An 18,232-nucleotide genomic window follows, 5' to 3' on the forward strand; every position below is an offset into this window, starting at 1 on the left:
CAGTTTCTTTCTTGGGAAAAAGGAGAAATTAGCTTGTGCGAAATAAATACCCAGTACTGACTACAAAAATTGAAACCCTCTACATTAGACATTATATTTCCCTTATTTTACTGAAGACCAAACTACATGAATGAAGAAGCAAAAACGCCTTCCCTAAGAAAAAGGAAAGATAAACGCCTTGGCAAAGGCAAAGCAATGCGTTTGTCTCCGACCTGGTAAAACCACAAAGCCTGAGCACGCAACAAAACAGAGGAAGCTTTGTTTTCATCTACTTCTACTCAAAAGCATCCAGCTTTCCAGGAGAAAAGAAGGGAGCGATTCCGTCTGTATCCTCCGACTCGCCGAGTTCGTGACCCCGCCTCGCCGCCGGACCCTAGAAGAAGCGGCCAGGCGTTTCCGCGCCAACCGCCAAACGAGCTGCAGAGCTCGCACCTTCTCTTTCTTCCCTTGGTTTGAGTAGCCGTGGCGGCCTGCTCCGGCCGGTGCCGCTCAGATCTACCGCGGCAGAGGGGAAGCCCCGGGTTCATGATGGAGCACACCGCCGTCGGCGAGGATCAGGCCATGTCCGGTGAGTGGGCCGATGCCGGGCTTGGGTTGTTATCGCGTCGTTACTTTGATCTCGCTCTGTTCCTGGAGACGTCTGTGGTTCTAGGGGGTCTTTGGGCTTTCGAACCTTAGAAATTAGAATCATGTAAGGTCCTAGGCGTTCATGGTTGGTTTTTTCGAGATTCTTGTGGTTGTCGAAGGCGTCATATTTGTCATATCTTCTTGTGCGATATGGGGCTGCGAATGCGTGTCACTGAGGTTTTCCTGGAAAATTGGAGCATTTTGTTTTCTTCACGTACAAGTTAGTGGTCATTTTCTATTCTCGTTTGAGGCGAGTATAGTGATTCACTGCTTCATGAATTAGAACACCGGTTGAGCTGTTTCTTGTATAACTTTGTTCTCCTTCATCTTTGTTTCTGTTGGAGGTAGAATAACGATCCTGTTCGTCTTAGTTGATCGCCATTTACGCTGGAGGTTTACCTTTCAACTGTTATTGAATTATTTACTCCACTTTTGGAAAGTTACAGTTGAAGAAACTTGATAATTGAATTGGAATTCGTTTGGTTTTAGGGCAGATGGCGTTTGCTATAGGTAAGTTCTACTCCATAACTTTCCATCGATATCTACCCGCAAAGATTCGCTAGGGGTGATTGTTCTATTTTTTGCATTTTTCTTTCTGCCTTATGTCTCTTGTGATGTGCTTTTGGGAATCCCAAATATAAATTCAGTTTTCTAGTATGAGTTATTTTGGATATGATAGAAATGCTACTTATTGCGGTCAATCTATGTCAGGGAAGGTAGTTGCAAATTTTCATTTTCATGCACAGCACAATGTTTGGAATCCCGATTGGTAAAATTGTTATAAAAGGCAATGTTAGGGGTATGCATCGTCCATTGGATCCTTCAGTCTATGCCACCTTCATTGTAACATCAGATAAAATCAGAGTTCTCTGAAAGCTTGGTTATCTTAAATCTTAAATGAGATAAAAGTAAGACTACTCTGTGACTGTGTGTCGATGATGTAATAGATTTAACATATATTTCAGACCTTCGCGATAAGCATCGCCTGGACCTGGAGAGTTTAACGCTGACATCACAGCCATTCAAAACACTCGCATTATTTGTGCTAGCCATTGGACAGAGTATAAGAAGCACATGTTCATGTGTTCTGAAAGAAGGTTCTCGGTTGAAGTTCCTGGTTCCGTTGCTTGGTGCTACCTGTGTGCTTCTCTTGGTAACTGATGGCCCACATGAGAAGGTATCATCATCTTTCTGTTTTAGCACATTTCTGTATTTCAAATTAGATGAATCGAGTGGCGGTATGCTGAATTGAACTGCAAGTATGCAAATTAACAGAGCAATGCTTTCAAATTAGATGAATCGAGTGGCGGTATGCTTTCACAGTCTCTGGATATGCATGAAAGAAAATGTTGCTTTTGAATGGTGAAATTACTGAAATTAACAGAGCAATGCTTTCACAGTATCTATTTATTCTGAATGAGAAGGGGTAAGATTTGCACTTTTTGAGGTTAAGGTAGATGTGAGACTCAAACCTAGGCGGGTGGGAGCATTTTTGTACCCTGTCTGTGGTGCGTGCGCTCTTGCAGCATGGATAAACCATTATATTCTGTCTTCAATGCAGCATATGCAGGAACTGCTTTGGTATGCCAGATTTGGATTATGGTGGGTCATACTAGGGGTGGCTTCATCCATTGGATTAGGTAAAACCCAAAATTCAATTTATATGTGTGTGAAATTGGTTAATCTGTTGAATAAAATGTTAGCATAGCAACTAAGTATTTATCATTAAGAGTATACATGCTATTTTTGCAGGCTCTGGCTTGCACACCTTTGTGTTGTATTTAGGGCCTCATATCGCCCTTTTCACAATGAAAGCGGTTCAGTGTGGCCGGGTTGATTTAAAGAGTGCTCCTTATGACACTATTCTTCTTAAAAGGAGGCCTTCATGGTTGGAGAAAGAATGTCTGGAGTTTGGACCTCCAATATATCAGGAAACAATCCCATTCAGCAAAATACTGCATGAAGTTCATCTTGAAGCTGTTCTTTGGGGCATTGGAACTGCACTTGGAGAGCTTCCTCCATATTTTATCTCTAGAGCAGGTTATGTTTGTACTGCTTTACTCTTGCCAGCTCAAACATAATTTGCATAGTTCTATGTTTGCTCATACCTTCTTAAGCATATCACGCTATACTTCATTATTCTTCAAATTATTATTCGAGGGCGTCGTTGTGAATCACCTAAAATTATGTATAAATGCCTCACCACGTCTAAACTTACATGAACACATCACATAGTTACTTTGATGTGTAATTGTGTGTCAGAAAGAACTGCATAATCCTCTTAGCAAGAAGCTTCTTGATCGATTACAAATTGATCGAACATATATAGCAGACTTTGATTAGTGATGACCGTTGACTTTTTTATTTGATTGTTGCTTATTTCTGTTCCATCTTCCAGTATAGCCTTCAATCAGAAATATAATTACCCTGTATGCAGAGCAGAGTAGTTATAAAATTCAGTTTTATGGTCCTGTTCAGATGTTAGATCTTGAATGCATTTTACTTCCATCCAGGCTCCCACTAAGCCTTTTGTGGTTCTTCCTTTGCTACTTTTATTATAGTTATGTTTAAATGACAATCTTTTTTGTTCCCATTTTTAATGATTATGGCTAACTATATGATAAGTTTGACTTATCTGGCTTATAAGTTTGACTATCTTGACCACAATAAGCGACCATATAAGATTGGCATAAGTTAAGGCTAAACAATCCGTGATCTTAGTGATTTCTTTGGAAGAATAATTGATGCTGTTAATCCATGTTTCTAACATTTTATTGTACCAACTTTAGCTTAATTTAGACTGAAATAGCTCTAAATTTATGTAATTAATTAGGAAAAATTACTTGACGCAACTGATTCAGGTTAATACAAATGAACTACAGCTAGCATGTCAGGCCAAAAAGTAGAGGAGTTGGCAGAATTGGATGCTTCTATCTCAAAAGAAGGTTTTCTATCATCAATTCTACGGCGGGCCAAGCGCTGGCTTATGTCTCACTCACAATATCTTAACTTCCCTACAATACTGCTACTTGCTTCGGTTAGTTTCTTTCTTGTGGACATTTATTTACTTGTATACATGCTTGATTAGGTCACCATACTAGTTGCCTTGTAGCTCCTTAACAATTTAAGCTGTTAGGTGAACTCCATTTAAATTTCTTGAGAAGCTCATTCTCTCCCCACTCAAATTATAGTTGCTATAAAAAATTGGATGTGAAATGTGACCATGACTTTCCTTGTGACCAGTGGAGCTATTGCAAATGCAGAGAAGTTATCTTTGGCATATTATTGCTTCATTGTTAACTATGACAGTTAGAGACTAACTTTTCCTTTTGTTAGGTGCCAAACCCTCTGTTTGATCTTGCTGGCATTTTGTGTGGACAATTTAACGTCCCCTTCTGGAAGTTCTTTCTGGCAACTTTAATTGGGAAGGCCATTATCAAGGTTTATATGCAGGTTTGCTACTTTCTAGCTTGGTGCAGTTCCTCCTGTGTACAGCATTTAGTTTTAACTGCAACATTTGCATATTCATATTTCATTTCTTTAATTAATTTTATTCTGATGGACCTAAGCGTATTTTACAAATTACTTATGTAGACAACATTGGTAATTACTCTCTGCAACAACCAACTTCTTGAATTGGTGGAGGAAAGGCTTGTATGGGTGTTTAGCAATTCCCCTGGAGTATCATCCATCCTTCCCTCTTTAGTCACCAAGTTGAAGACAGCTAAGGATAAGTTTTTAATGGCAAGTGTTGCTACATCAGCTTCTAGTGCTGCGAAGGTACCGGTTTTTGCTAAGCTTCGAAATAGTTTTGAGCATTTAAAATTCTACTATTTATGTTTTATTTCTTTAAATGATCTCTATCATCTTTTGATGTGCTTATTTCTTAGGAAATTTAATTAATTTATTAATAACTTAAATGAGTGTCCTATTTTATCATGTAATAGTATGCTGTAAGTGATAATCGCGGGCTTACGGCCGATAATCTGGTTGAAATGTTTTGTATTTTCATATATTTTCCAACAGACAAATTAACCAAGTCCTCGGTGTTGTTTGCACAATTGATTAGTTGTAGATGAACTGATGAGAGGCCTTGGATACATGGTTATGATTGATGACAATTGTAACATAACTTCAGCAGTAGTGGAGTGGAACAATGATTATGATAAAGTTTCCTTTTCTTGGTTACTCTGCTGTTTTTGCTTAGCTTGATGTTATCGTCTGCTTTCCCAGAAAGTTGCCATTTCCCCTAAATCTGAATTGTCCTTGTGCAGGGGAAGAAGTGGAATCTGTCGTTCTCTTTGATCTGGAATACCGTGGTGTGGCTCATGGTCGTGAATTTCATCGTTCAGATAATCACTTCCACGGCACAGAGTTATCTCAAGAAACAACAAGAGCTTGAGATCAGCATGAAGTCATCAGCTACAATGAGTTCCGCTTCTGAACCTGCTGCCGGAATATCAAATTAATCGAGCCAGGGCATTTCATCCAGACAGATATTCAATTTATATTCATGCCATCAGTTCCTGCATGATACTGATTTGGGAATTCTAAATCTGGTCATTTACTGGATAGCTGGCATCTTCTCCAAGAAATCACATTGATACAGTGTATATAGCCCACCCCATCAAGCCAGCATGACTGCAAAATTAAGAAGCGCTGTCTGTATTCTCGTGGAGCACTTGCTTATTGATCTACTTAGTAGAAAGTCAGCAAAAAAGAGAGGAGAAAAAAGGAAGTCACCGTCCGTCGGTCAAAAAAAAAAAAAAAACAGGAAGTTCGACTAGTGCGCAAGTGTAATGTTGGCCTTGTACATAGCAACCAAGATATTGCCATGAATTGCACAATAAGCATTAAGTTTGTGCCTACCATCTTGATGTTGTCGTTTTTGTCTCCGCATTGGTCATGATCTGTCAAGATCCGCCATTTGTTCCTGATGGCTACGCGTTGAGAAAATTCATGTTCCTGTCAAGTGTCAATGCAGATGCCAGATGGCATGTCAGGAGAGAAAAAAAAACTTCTGTCTTTTTATCAGCTGTCATTTTACTCTCTTTACTCTTCAGTGAGGTCACCGTTGGCTGACGAGGTAAAGGGTGGGAGGAACCGTGCAGTCTTGTTGTGCTTATCTGGAGGCTCGAGCGAGTTTGGACTGTGCACTCATGGGTCAATCACATCGAATGGCTTGCAGCGTGCGAGGTTTATGTTTGTCTAAAATCGTCATGTTGCTTAATTATGAGACATTGAGGTAAGGTGTTAGTGACTAAACACCTACTCCTAAATTTGTATTTCCATTGTTCAGGGAGGAGGAAGTGCGTTTGGCACAAAAGGTGATCCTTTTATCCTTTTCCATAATATAAGTCTTGCGAAAATCCTTCAAAATTCTTTATAAAAATTCTACATTCGCAACAGACATCAATTCTGCAGGAATGGGGAAAGCTCCAGGGGAGGATCTTTATAAAAGATACTGTACTACAATTGATTGGATCCATTAGGTCATCTTCAATTACTTAAAAACACAAGCCTATCTTTTACATACTGTTTTTTGAAACTGAACTTTTGGCATAATATAGCAAATATATGCTAATGTAAAAAAAAATAGCATATATGTTTTTTTCTTCTAAACTGTAGGCCGCATTATTTGTTTAACAAAAATTAAAATATTCAACTGCTAAAATACACCTTTACATTTTGCAGCCGGGAGTGCATAGTTGGCAGTATATAAAATCGTTTAAAACTACATTATTCGATACTATATTACAGTTAGGAGTAGAGCCAGTAGATCGCCTCACCTGAGCCAGAGATCCGGAAAGCTACTACTGGCGCGCAGTAACTGATAAGTAAATGCACATACACTGGCCGAACCTATCCTACGCGCATGCTATTTTCCTACACTGCCCTACCACTGGCCCCCCTATGCTTGGCTACAGCAACGTAAATCTACCGCTACGATCCTATCAGCTTTCCAGCTATAGGCGGCTAGTAGGAGGCTACGGACTGCAAAGCCAACGGAATATGGTAGCACTGCTGCTATTCTACTGCAAGCTGGTCAGGCATCATATCAGAACAGTGGTGCTAGGAAATGTACTCCATTTTTTTTGGCTTCTCTGTGGGGATCCGAGCCAGAGAAAAATAATCGAATCCATTTTTTGGGAACGGAAAAATAGCAATGTGATCCCGGCGGCTATGAGCAGGAGGGGGGAATATGTTTGCACATCTCAAGAAATGTTGGCGAGAAGTACTCGCTGTGCGTTTCTTGGATATTTTGTACTGTTGATGTTACTTTGTGCTACTTTCATCAGAGATATTCAAGCTCGGGTATGCATACTTCTCGTATTACGAATTCGCCGCTTGTCTTATTAGCGCATAATTTGAAATACTTTCACAGAAAAAAACAGGTGCGCTCAACTTTTTCTTGAACTCATGGGGAGCAAAAACTTTCACTGTTATCTACTCTCTTGCTCTCTCTATATATTTTCCATCGGTGCATCATTACGGTGTACATTTTCTGTAAATTTCAGTACTAAACATGAGTTACAACAAAAGACTTTTGATGGTAATGCCGCACCCTTCGTTATTTTTCAGTCTCTGAAATGTTGGTATTCCGGGGTAACATGCCAAAGCATATTCATTACTACTCCACTATTTATTTATCTATTAGCTTCATAGACACCAACTTCTCTCTTGAGCTACACTATACTAGTTTTATTGACTTTGTTAGGCACTAATGACAAGCAATTCTAGTCTTCCCCTACTTCCTGCCACGCCACTCTTAATTTTATATACCCTCTATTAGATCCCTTTCAAGCCATCATATTTATATCCATGAGAATACGTCTAGGATCGGTAGTCATTACCACGTACTTGCTCGTAAAGTAATCGCCATGATACCGATATAATAACAGATTGGTAACATGAGCATTTGTTTAGTGCTGAGGATAATCTTGTCATACCAAATGGTTGGATTAAATATGCTTGTATGTATGTGGAACTGGCCATCAGCCGATCATATATTGCCTATATACAATGGTTCAGATGTGTGCTCATAGCTATATCTGTACGTATCACCAGTCAAACAAAGCATCCCAGCCCATGCACTTGCCATAGATAAATATACAATTGGCCCTACCACAAGATATTGTATCTAGTGGTGAACATGATGATATCTTGCATCGATCGTGCAATTTTAAAATATCAGTATTTTTTATATGTGCCAGCGAGCCAGCTAGTGTGATCAAGCCTCTGGAGGGATGTGGCAACATTGGCTTGCTTGTCCAGGTCACATTGGGGCTCAGGAAATTTTCAACCTAGAGACATGATCCCAGGCATATAATATGCCGGATGGGGCCAATAAAGTGGAAACAAAGAACGCAAAAAATATAAGAGCCATCGTACATTGTTGCCTCCCCTGCCATTAGTTTAGTCCCAAGTATCTCTACACTTATAAAAAACAGAGTTGGTGATGATTGTGTGCCTGCCATCCTGCAATATAGGCCGTCCGATTTATATCTGACGGATAGGAACGAAACTATGGCAATTTTGTAAAAAGATACCCACACCTCTCTCCACATTTGCAAATAAGGGTTTCTCTTGTTCATCCTTTTCTCCCACAACATAAAGTACTCATACAAATGCATCTTGATTTTCCGTGCAACGCATGGGCATCTTGCTAGTAGTGTAAACAAACTGGACAAGAAAGAAGCTTTCAAGCATTTGGGCATCTCTTTTGATAGACCTCATTATCATGTTTTCAGCCTTTCTGGCTTTATACTAGTACCTTCCCCCTCACTAGCCCTATAGGATGTAGTGGCAGCACATTTCGGAATAATGCAAGTTGCCATATTATAATACGAACAAATCATCCAAAAGTAATGGTTTTATTTTGGACAAGAAAAGTAATGAATGTTTGATGAATGGCTAATGTGGGCCAGATATCAGTAGATTTGACATCTATATAAATTGTGGTGGGCCAATAAGCCCAAACAGCTAGTAGATCCTAGAAACCAACTCTCATTCACTAGCTCTTTCTATATCAACAAAGCAAGTTCCACCAACTCAAAAAGAAAGTGAAACTAAAAAAAAGCAAGTTATTTTTGCTAAGTCGGCAAGTCTAGCTGGTTAATTACTAGTACAAGACACAACATTTGTCTGCACTTTGAATTTGAGGTTCCATGGGTATCATCATCATCATTACAACTATTACCTCTTCATTTCATTTTTATAGCAATTAGTCTTCCTTTTGTATGCCATCCTACACGTTTTTACGGTATGCAAGTTTGTAAAATTAGATGAGTAAAACTCCCCTCCTTGTATACAGTGCATCTATTGATAAGAGAGTGAATTTAGTTTATATCTCTTACTTTGAAAATTTTGTACACTAATTGTCCATTTAACAACTTCTCATCCAGATTACCTCATTTAACAAAACTTTTGCCTGTTTTTAACCCTAGTTTTCTAGAGCAATTTGCTAGGTGGGCTCTCAGCTATCAAGTACATAGTTTGTCACATCGTGGTTCTCCTCCTAGGATTTTCTCCGTGCCTTAATCGGTTGAATGAGTCAGCCAGAAACAATTTGATTCTCATGGTTGTCAGTCGCGCATATGGACTGCTTCATTTTGGTGGGTTCCTTCTTCATGTCAAAGCTGCTCCCTATTGATTGCTTTCGCCTCATTTCGCTTCACCATATATGTTTAAGGATTTTCATCGCACTAGAAATAATTCTATCGGCGCTTTGTCTGCCAACAGACCAATTGGAGGAGTTGTCCACAACTTAAAGCAAAGAACAATTTCAGGGGTAGACTAGGAGAATTTGAGATGATGGCAAGAACAGTTGAGCTATGAGGAAGAAATTGTTTGTGCGGTAATGAATGTGCTCCTTGACATTTCTCCTTCCTAGGAGTAGAAGGAGGCCATGGACAACGCCCCCCATTCAACTTCCTCTTTTGCTAGATGTTTCGTCCTCACCGTGTGACTCTCCTCTTCCTCCTCTGCGAAGCACCAGAGCCACCACCACCTCGAACCAGCTCCGCACCCACCACCGTTTCTTATGACGCCACGTCATCATCGTCACTCTGTCGGCACCACCTCTGCCAAAATCCTAACCCAACCACGTGCATATGAGGAGAACCAATGGCACAAAAGTCAAGGGTGTTGCGAGGGTTGGCACTGTCTAGGCAGGTCCGACTCAAACATTTCACCGCCAGGTGTACCTGACTGTTGGGACCTATTTTGTAGATCACTCCCACTATTTTAAATGGTGTAAAAGCTAGCAAAACATTTGCTAAATAGGGTAATCCGTGTCAAAGTAGAGGGTATATAGTGAAGAAAAACATGCCATCTACTGCACTGATTTGGTTATAGCTAACAAAATTGCACATATTTATAAGAGACTTAACAAAGTAATGATAATTTAGAAATCTGCGATTATATTTGCTTTAGTTAGTTTGCATTTAAAATATTAAAAACCATATTTAGTCTTTTGATATTTTACACATCTATGCTTCAAATATTAACTTCAAGTATAATGCACAGTGCACATCAGCGTATGCATGTGCAGTTTCATTCACTGTAATTAGTGCTACAATTTTAACTGGTGGAGATTGAACAGATCGGCTAAAATTAGATTTGACATTTTTACTTATCTGAAAAATGAATGTAGCACTCCAAAAAAACAAAATCAAAGTCTAAATGGCAGCTATCTGAACTACATTTGTTAATTCGCTTAGGAAAATGAAAGTTGCAGAGTTCCGAAAAGATCAAATAACTAGCGATGAGTATACAATCAAGTCGAATGGGCAGCAAGTTGGACTAAACTATGCACCTAGTTAGAGTCAAATACCAAATCGATATGAATCAATCTATGCACCTAGGTCAACATTATCTAATCTGCAACTACTTAGAGACGCAAAATACAAGATGGAAAACTATGTTGTAGTAACCTCGCAAAAACTAATGTATTAATATCTCATTGTGGTATTCCTCAGATCAAAGTTAAAATATTTGTTTATTATTATCCTTGTTATAGCGAGGTTGTTCTTGATTAGCCTCATACGGAGGGGTCACTTTGATTCAAACGATTTTCATAGAAACTTGGAGGATTATTCCTTGGAAAATTTTCGTACGTCGATAGAATGATTTGTAAAAGAATTTTTTCTATGGATTGTTTTGTAATATATTTCAAAACAATTACCCATTTCAACCTCTTGAAAAGAACCTTTTGTTTTTCATGTGGTGCAATCAAACAAACTTTGACACAAAATCAAACATGTAGGATTATGAGTGCACATCACATCGTGATACTACTTTTTTGAACTCCTAAAGACCAAAGATGGGGTAGTAGTAACTAAATATATAGTCTGTTTTGATAGTTACTTATTTTAACCTATAAAATTTCAAGAATAACTGAGAAGAAATTAACTAAAATCTCTGGTTTTCAATAAAGGTCTGTTTGAAACAGCAGATCTTCCAAGCAGAGTTTCGTCCAACAATCAACATTTTAAGTGGTCAGCAGATAGCTGGTCAGCGTTATAATCATTTCTTGAACAATCGCTCTCTTATATTCGTGTTAAGTTAATAGGTAGGAATCTGCTTTTTTCTTCTCGAGTATGCAGAAAAAACGATCGAAATAAGCGGTTAGCTAGTGGAATTGGTAAACCATATTCTATGGGGGAATCATTGTACCATTAGCTAGGTACGAACAGTACCATAACAGAAATCTAGGGTATGAAAACTACTAAGAAAAGCTACTCCGGTACGAACAAGAGACATGGCGAGCAGTAGTAGAATATGATTATGATAGAGACGCAGCCGCGTACGTGACCCTAACGGGTATCGCCAGAAATCCTGAAATATATCCAGAAAAATACGAGCATCGGGATTTGAACCGTAGTGGGTTGAGGATACCACTGTCCTCTTAACCAAACAACCACAGGTTGATTCGCTACTCCTTATGCTTTAGCGTTGTCCTAATCGTGCAATTTTTTTCGAGAATTTCTAATAGTGTAAATTACTTACAATAGTTCAGCATACTTTTTTTGTCTTCATCGATGCAATTATTAATTAATCACCACTATGATAAGCATTACTTTTATCTTAGTGACCACCATCTGGGTTTATAGCATCTTCGACCAAGGTCTCCAAATCGTCCTCATATGTTAGTGCGGACAGCCTAGACACTTCATAGAAGAGAGAGAGAGAGAGAGAGAGAGAGAGAGAGAGAGAGAGAGAGAGAGAGAGAGAGAGCATCCACAATGCTACAATGATATTAGTAGATCCATTATGAAATAAATTTTGATACTTCCTCCGATCTGTTCTAGATACATCCGTTTCAGCGACAACTAATAAGGATTGAAAGGAATACTATATTTATTTGGTATTAGATACCATCAATATTAGTGTAATCTCCGCATGGGATCTTACACGCTATTTTTTTTAAATAATACTTTTTTATTAATTTTCATAAATATTATGCTGGATAATTTTTTTAAAAAAATAATACACCGTCGGCCCGCTGCAGGCCGACTGGGCCTAGTCGGCCCACAGCAGGCCGATTGGACTCCAGTCGGCCTACAGCTGGCTGACTGGCCCCTGTCGGCCAGCTGTAGGCCGACTGGAGCTAATTGGCTCGCTGTGGGCTAATTGTTTTTGCAAAAAAAATAGGCATAAAAAATATATGTTTAAAAAAATATTAATTATGTAATTAAAAAATGTTAAACGTGTATAAAAAATGTTCCTGATGTATACAAAAAATGTACAATATATATGCAAAAAAGTTGACATAAAAAATATGTTTTAAAAAGTGTTAAGCATGTATTTAAAAATTGTTAAATGTGTGTATAAAAAATGTTCCTTATTTATACAAAAAATATAGAATGTATATGAAAAAAAGTTGACACCAAAAAAATATGTTTGAAAAAAATGTTAATCATGTATTTGAAAAAATGTTCCTTATCTATACAAAAAATATAGAATGTGTATGAAAAAAAGTTGACACTAAAAAAATATGTTTGAAAAAAATGTTAATCATGTATTTGAAAAAATGTTCAACGAGTACACAAAAAGTTTCATGTATTGGAATGAAAGGTTAAACGTGTATAAAAAAATGTTCCAGCTCCGGATCCGGTATGGGAGCATCACGGATCTAAGTATGATTGGTTGCTCTTTTTGTATGGAACTGGAACATTTTTTTCAAACATATTTTTTTGGTGTCATTTTTTTTTCATACACATTCTATATTTTTTTAATAGATAAGATACATTTTTTATACACACATTTAACAATTTTTAATCATGTATTTGAAAAAATGTCAACTTTTCAAACATATTTTTTTGGTGTCAACTTTTTTGATACACAATCTATATTTTTTGTATAAATAAGGAACATTTTTTATACACACATTTAACAACTTTAAATACATGCTTAACACTTTTTAAAACATATTTTTTATGTCAACTTTTTTGCATATATATTGTACATTTTTTGTATACACCAGGAACATTTTTTATACATGTTTAACATTTTTGAATTACATAATTAACATTTTTTAAACATATTTTTTATGCCTATTTTTTTGCAAAAACAATTAGCCCACAGCGAGCTAATTAGCTCCAGTCGGCCCACAGTGGGCCGACAGGACCCAATCAGCCCACAGTGGGCCGACAGGGGCCAGTCGGCCAGCTGTAGGCCGACTGGAGTCCAATCGGCCTGCTGTGGCCGACTAGGCCAGGCCGACGGTGTATTATTTTTGAAAAAAATTTACCCAACGTAATATTTATGAAAATTAATTTAAAAAATGTACTATTTAAAAAAAATTAGCATCTTACACACGCTGGAACTACACTGATTTATTATTGTTGTAATACGACGCTTATTTTTGGTTGCGTTGGATTTGTTGGTTGTGTACATCACTATTATGCAGAGACCGGGTATTCTTTGAATGCGGTTGTATCGCCTCGATATATCAATTCAATGTAATGTTCTTTATCGAAAAAAAATCAATATTAGTAGGACATCTAGTGGCCAGTCTCGTCTAGAATGGCACCTAGCCTCCAGAGAAGGAAAAAGGAAAGGGGGAATAGCGGAGTGATCAAAGACAATCACAACGAAAAAGGGCAGGCAAGCAAGCTAGTGACTGATTTAAGAAGGGACAAAGTGCAGGGCGCACAAATACAAGCCATCATCATCATCTTTGGTCATTGCTTAGGCGATGCGATGCATGTGGTCAAATAATCAAGAGACTGTCTATAGACTAATGCGTGGCTTGGCTTGCCAGTCCTCTGTCGTGAGAGGGTGGAAAGGTCATCAGCCTACCCAAATGATATGTTATCTATCGGGGTTAGGGTGTTGGACCAACTGATGAATGCGATTGTGAATGGACTGCAATATGTTAGACAAGTTTCCCTTTTCTGTTGCGACGTGGACTGGTATATGTCCTTGTCATGTGAGCTGGACATGTGGCTAGAGTGTGGACCAGCAAATTTTCCAGATCCTACTCATGTGGATGACAATATAAAATATCATTATTATTAGTAGCATTACTGATGTCATTTTTTTACATCCATGCATATATGCAGATCGGTATAACTTAACAAATGTATTTTCACATGCTTCCTCCACACACTGTCCCTCAAAGTAATAAATGATCCCAATGGGTGCAACTTTGACAATACAGGTGATGGTGATTTGACATAAAGTTTATATGGATAGTGATATTAGTAAAATTGAAATTACTTATACTGTTTCCCGTGAGCGAAATGAACTACTCCAGGTAGGATGTGTATTCTGGAAAGATGCGACGTTTTTTATACTGTTCGATGACAGGTTATTAACAATATTTTTCAGAGGGCTAGTGACTAAGCCCTTACAACTAATCACCATCATCATGCATATGCATGCAATTCTACCAAGATAGAAAAATCATGCTTAGGTACTCGCTCCAAAACTAGATTAATCGATTGAAAAGGTCCAAGCACCTTTGGTGGCGTTCAAAGATCATCACTAGAGAAAGTCCAGGGGGTGGTGGTGCGCCCACGCGATCCGCAACCCTTAAAATACTCCGTCCGCCACAGAGTATACAATTGATCTGGCTGTGCGAGCGAGCAGCACATCTACCCCTTTAAATACGCGCACAATGGAAAAATCGGTGGAAGCTGATGGCAACAGGAGCGGCATTATAAAACCCACGCGGTGGCGAGCGCAAACGCGCGCGCGCGCCCCTCTCGATCTGCCTCGCTCCCCATGGAGCCCAGGTAGGTCCTCTGCTCATCGCCGCCCGGCTGGTCGTCTCGTCTCCCGGATTGGAAGGCTGCTGCCGGTGTGTAGCAAGGTGGCGACACGCGAGATTTCGCCGGCGAGCCGAGTCGGAGACGGTGGCCGCGGAGGAGGCGGGGGCGGGGGCGCGGGGCGCCTTGGTGCTCGCTGTTGGAGTGTGAGGTACGTCGGCGTCGCTCGCCTTGCGGTTCAATCAGTGCTTGGCCTTGGGACTCCGCGACTGCCCTGGCGTCATGCCTGAGCTCAGGCGAGAGCTTCCCGCGGGTCAACGGGAAAGGGAGCCAGCGTGCCAGGGCCTGAGCCGGAGCGCGACGCAATGCAATGCGGCGACCGTCTGGATTCCCCCCCCCCCCCCTCTCTCTCTCTCTTTGTGTGTTGGGATTTTGCTGCTGAGCAAGTACTACTGGTCCTCCTACTCTGCTTCGATATTTCGCAGGGCAGGGCGGGGTGCCCACTGCTGCTTCGTCGGCCTCGGCGGTACTAGCATGATGACGTGAGGACTTTGATGAGATGTGAACCGGCGCGGCGTCTGGCCGGCATGGCGCGGGATTGGTCGTCGCAGAGTTCGAGCCAGGGCGCACCGTTCTAGGTCGACCGTGACGCAGGGTCTGTATCTGCATATGCTTGGACACAGCCTGCGTGGTGCGGTTCCGTCCATGTCATTCATGCTCGGAATCGTTCAACAAGGACGGACGGGAACACATCATGCTTATCTATCCGGAGTGTGCCGGCCGTACTACATGTACATTGCTTGCTTGCGCTTGTCTCCTTTCTATGCCGACTGTTTTGGCTTTTCCAAGCTGCCGCTGCTTGCTGCATTGTGAAGTTTTGGATCTTGACCTGTTGCTATTAAAGAACTCTTCGAGGTCGATTTCTTTATTATTTTAATAATTTGTTAATAGATTAAGTAAAGAGGCCTGCTGGGCCCGGGATAATTTCGTGTTATCTATGCATTATTGGTACGAAAAGCACGGTGACCATGACATTGACACATACTTATAGTACGTGCCTCATCAAAGACTCAAAAGTGTTTTTCCACCATGAAGTGACAAGCGACCTGCCATGCCAACCTCGGCAAAAGTGAGATGGACGCGGCATGCTTACCTAAGAACAACGCCAGAGTCGCGTACGGTGTACCATTCTCCATACAAGTGGATTTACATACGTTCTCAGCCCACTGCTCGGCTCGGCGACAGTCATTGCCATGTTCGTACAGAAGTAGTAGTACGTACCCCGTGGTATATATCTCATCGCCTACGCGACTCACACGTAGTCGACGGAGACCTCTCGCTGGAATCTGGACGGGGCATCGCACCGCACGGACGAGGGACGTCCGGTCTGGGCGGGACCCACCACGCTTGTCACTGGCCGGAGGAGGCCGTGGACCAGGTGCGGTGCAGCTGGATGGACCAGCCTAGCGGCGGCAGCATCAACAACCCTACGCGGCGCTGCCGCAGAGGATCCTGCGCGAGGCTACGACCACGTGCTCGGCTTGCCCAGCAAGATCCGGGGCTCACGTGAGCGGCGTGTGGTCCCCGCCGCCCACACGCTTTTCCCGCCCCCGAACCGCACCAGGCCCCCACCGCGGACGGAAAGCCCGAGAGAGAAGGGCGGAAACTGACGCGCGGGGCCCGCGCCAGCACGGCGTCGGGCCCGCATGTCACTGGCCGGCGGGCAGCGAAAAGTACGCGCCGCGGGCCCCGTGCTCCTTCTTTTCCTCTATCCCTCGCTCGCTCTTCGTGCTTGTCACGGAAAAAAGGGGGCTTATCCTCGGCGCGGGCCCCGCCACATCCGCACCGCGCGCCCTTTTTCTCTCGCCCTGTGGTGCACGACAGCCCATGGTGCACCGCGACCACGCCTGCTCCGTGCCCGTGGAGAATCTCCTGGGTTTTTTTTTCCTCGGGGAAGAAGAATCTCCTGGTTAAACGCGCGGTTATGCCGCATGATCTGACGCGGTTAACCTGCCGCTTTGCAGGAGTAACCGCTTTTACTGTCTGACTTCGGAACCGAGTATCGTCCAGCTTGCCCGGTGGTCAAGGGTGTGTTTGGTTGAGGAACCAACTGTCATGGAATGGAATGGTTCCATTCCAGAGGAACGGGTCAGTTCCGTTCTTGTGTTTGGTACGAGTAAAAGGTAGAATGGAATGGTTCTGTTCTTGTGTTTGGTTCGGAAGCATGGAATGAAAGATGGAATAACAAAAATTCAAAATTTCGGCAACATTTCATTTGTATTTAAAAAAAACAATATAACAGTATATATTCACAAGCATGATATATGTATTACATCACATAGAACACAATTTCGTAAGATGGCAAGTTCATTCGCCAAAAAGTATGGTTACATTCTGAACAATTGGCCCTCCTGAAGCGAGGTTAGCACTCTCTTGATCGAAATCAGGTGCAAATCCAGGTGCTGGGCGACCCTGAAAAGATGTAAAGATGTACAGTTGTTAACAAAATAGACTCGAGCACGCACATACTAAGTTTGCTTCTTATTGTTATTTAACTCCCTCCTTTTGCTTGATTGCTTCCATGTAGCTAGTTTGAACAGCATAGAACACCAAACTTTAATCAGAAAACTAACGCGAGTGCCATACAAGGAGGAGGGAGGAGGACATCTTCACCTCTGCCGTTGATGTAGCCCCGCTGCAACCCGTTGCATGACTGCAGCCACGCAGCTGCTCGCCGGCTGCACGTGCTCCTCTTCTTCCCCTTTTTGTGATGCAGATCGACACAGAAATAGATACGTGAGCCGGCGACGACGCAGATCCAGTGGAGGCACATAACGAGACGAGGGGCAGGCGGCCTACCGGAGAGGGAGGGCCCAGACGAGGTGCGGCGGCGCACTAGACGGCGAGACGAGGGGGCGGTGTACCGGAGAGGGAGGGGCTGAGACGAGGGGGCGGCGGCGCACCAGACGGCGAGACAAGGGGTCGCGGGAGAGGAGAAAGAGAGAACGACCGGTTCCATGTAATTCCTTCGATTTGGAGGTATCACTTGGTTCCGGATCTCAGCCGAATATTCGGTCGGTGGGAACGAGCAGGTTCCATCCCAGCTGTGGACTAAACGCCAGAACGATGCGTAGGAACGGGTCCGACCCGTTAGGTTCCGCTTGGTGCCTGGAACTAAACACACCCCAACAGTACTCCAGTCGATGGTCAATTTCGACTCGTGTACTGAAAAATGTGCCAATTTTTCTGTAGCGACCTCCGGGGAACTTTGTGTTTTGTCACCATTTAGCGTTTACATTATTTTGGCTAGTACTAAATCTTTATTGTCTCTTATACTGTTAAAAAAGAGTTAGTGAATGATGGTCCGTCATCCAACACCCATACACATA

At 41.6% G+C, this 18,232-nt stretch overlaps 1 protein-coding gene and 2 long non-coding RNA genes across 4 annotated transcripts; 2 read left to right on the forward strand and 1 right to left on the reverse strand.

Moving 5' to 3' along the window:
* Window positions 1-208: 208 nt before the first annotated feature.
* On the forward strand, window positions 209-5,498 carry LOC123052346 (vacuole membrane protein KMS2). 2 transcript variants are annotated; one of them, XM_044475487.1, is made up of 9 exons: window positions 210-568; window positions 1,074-1,137; window positions 1,593-1,804; window positions 2,189-2,267; window positions 2,380-2,667; window positions 3,510-3,664; window positions 3,964-4,080; window positions 4,222-4,407; window positions 4,902-5,498. In XM_044475487.1, exons 2-9 carry the CDS (start codon window positions 1,122-1,124, stop codon window positions 5,094-5,096), a joined length of 1,248 nt encoding a protein of 415 aa, XP_044331422.1. In that variant the 5' UTR covers window positions 210-568; window positions 1,074-1,121; the 3' UTR covers window positions 5,097-5,498. The 2 variants fall into 2 exon arrangements, with proteins under 2 accessions (XP_044331421.1, XP_044331422.1); XM_044475486.1 differs by lacking the exon at window positions 1,074-1,137 and having other exon boundaries at window positions 209-568.
* An 8,958-nt stretch (window positions 5,499-14,456) lies between these two features.
* LOC123052347 (uncharacterized) lies at window positions 14,457-15,780 on the forward strand. The gene is made up of 2 exons (XR_006424617.1): window positions 14,457-15,054; window positions 15,329-15,780. It is a non-coding gene; the product is annotated as an uncharacterized lncRNA (long non-coding RNA).
* A 1,321-nt stretch (window positions 15,781-17,101) lies between these two features.
* On the reverse strand, window positions 17,102-17,918 carry LOC123052348 (uncharacterized). The gene is made up of 3 exons (XR_006424618.1): window positions 17,703-17,918; window positions 17,517-17,604; window positions 17,102-17,315 (listed from the first exon to the last, which is right to left on the reverse strand). It is a non-coding gene; the product is annotated as an uncharacterized lncRNA (long non-coding RNA).
* Between the last annotated feature and the right edge of the window lie 314 nt (window positions 17,919-18,232).

Source organism: Triticum aestivum, chromosome 2D (assembly GCF_018294505.1).
Source record: "Triticum aestivum cultivar Chinese Spring chromosome 2D, IWGSC CS RefSeq v2.1, whole genome shotgun sequence".
Classification (NCBI taxonomy): Eukaryota; Viridiplantae; Streptophyta; class Magnoliopsida; order Poales; family Poaceae; genus Triticum; species Triticum aestivum.

Excerpts from the sequence above, each read along its gene's own strand:
- LOC123052346 (XM_044475486.1), top strand. The coding sequence starts at position 526 with ATGATGGAGCACACCGCCGTCGGCGAGGATCAGGCCATGTCCG. Across the intron at positions 4,081-4,221 it reads TTATCAAGGTTTATATGCAG|ACAACATTGGTAATTACTCT; the intron begins GTTTGCTACTTT and ends TTACTTATGTAG. Across the intron at positions 4,408-4,901 it reads CAGCTTCTAGTGCTGCGAAG|GGGAAGAAGTGGAATCTGTC; the intron begins GTACCGGTTTTT and ends GTCCTTGTGCAG.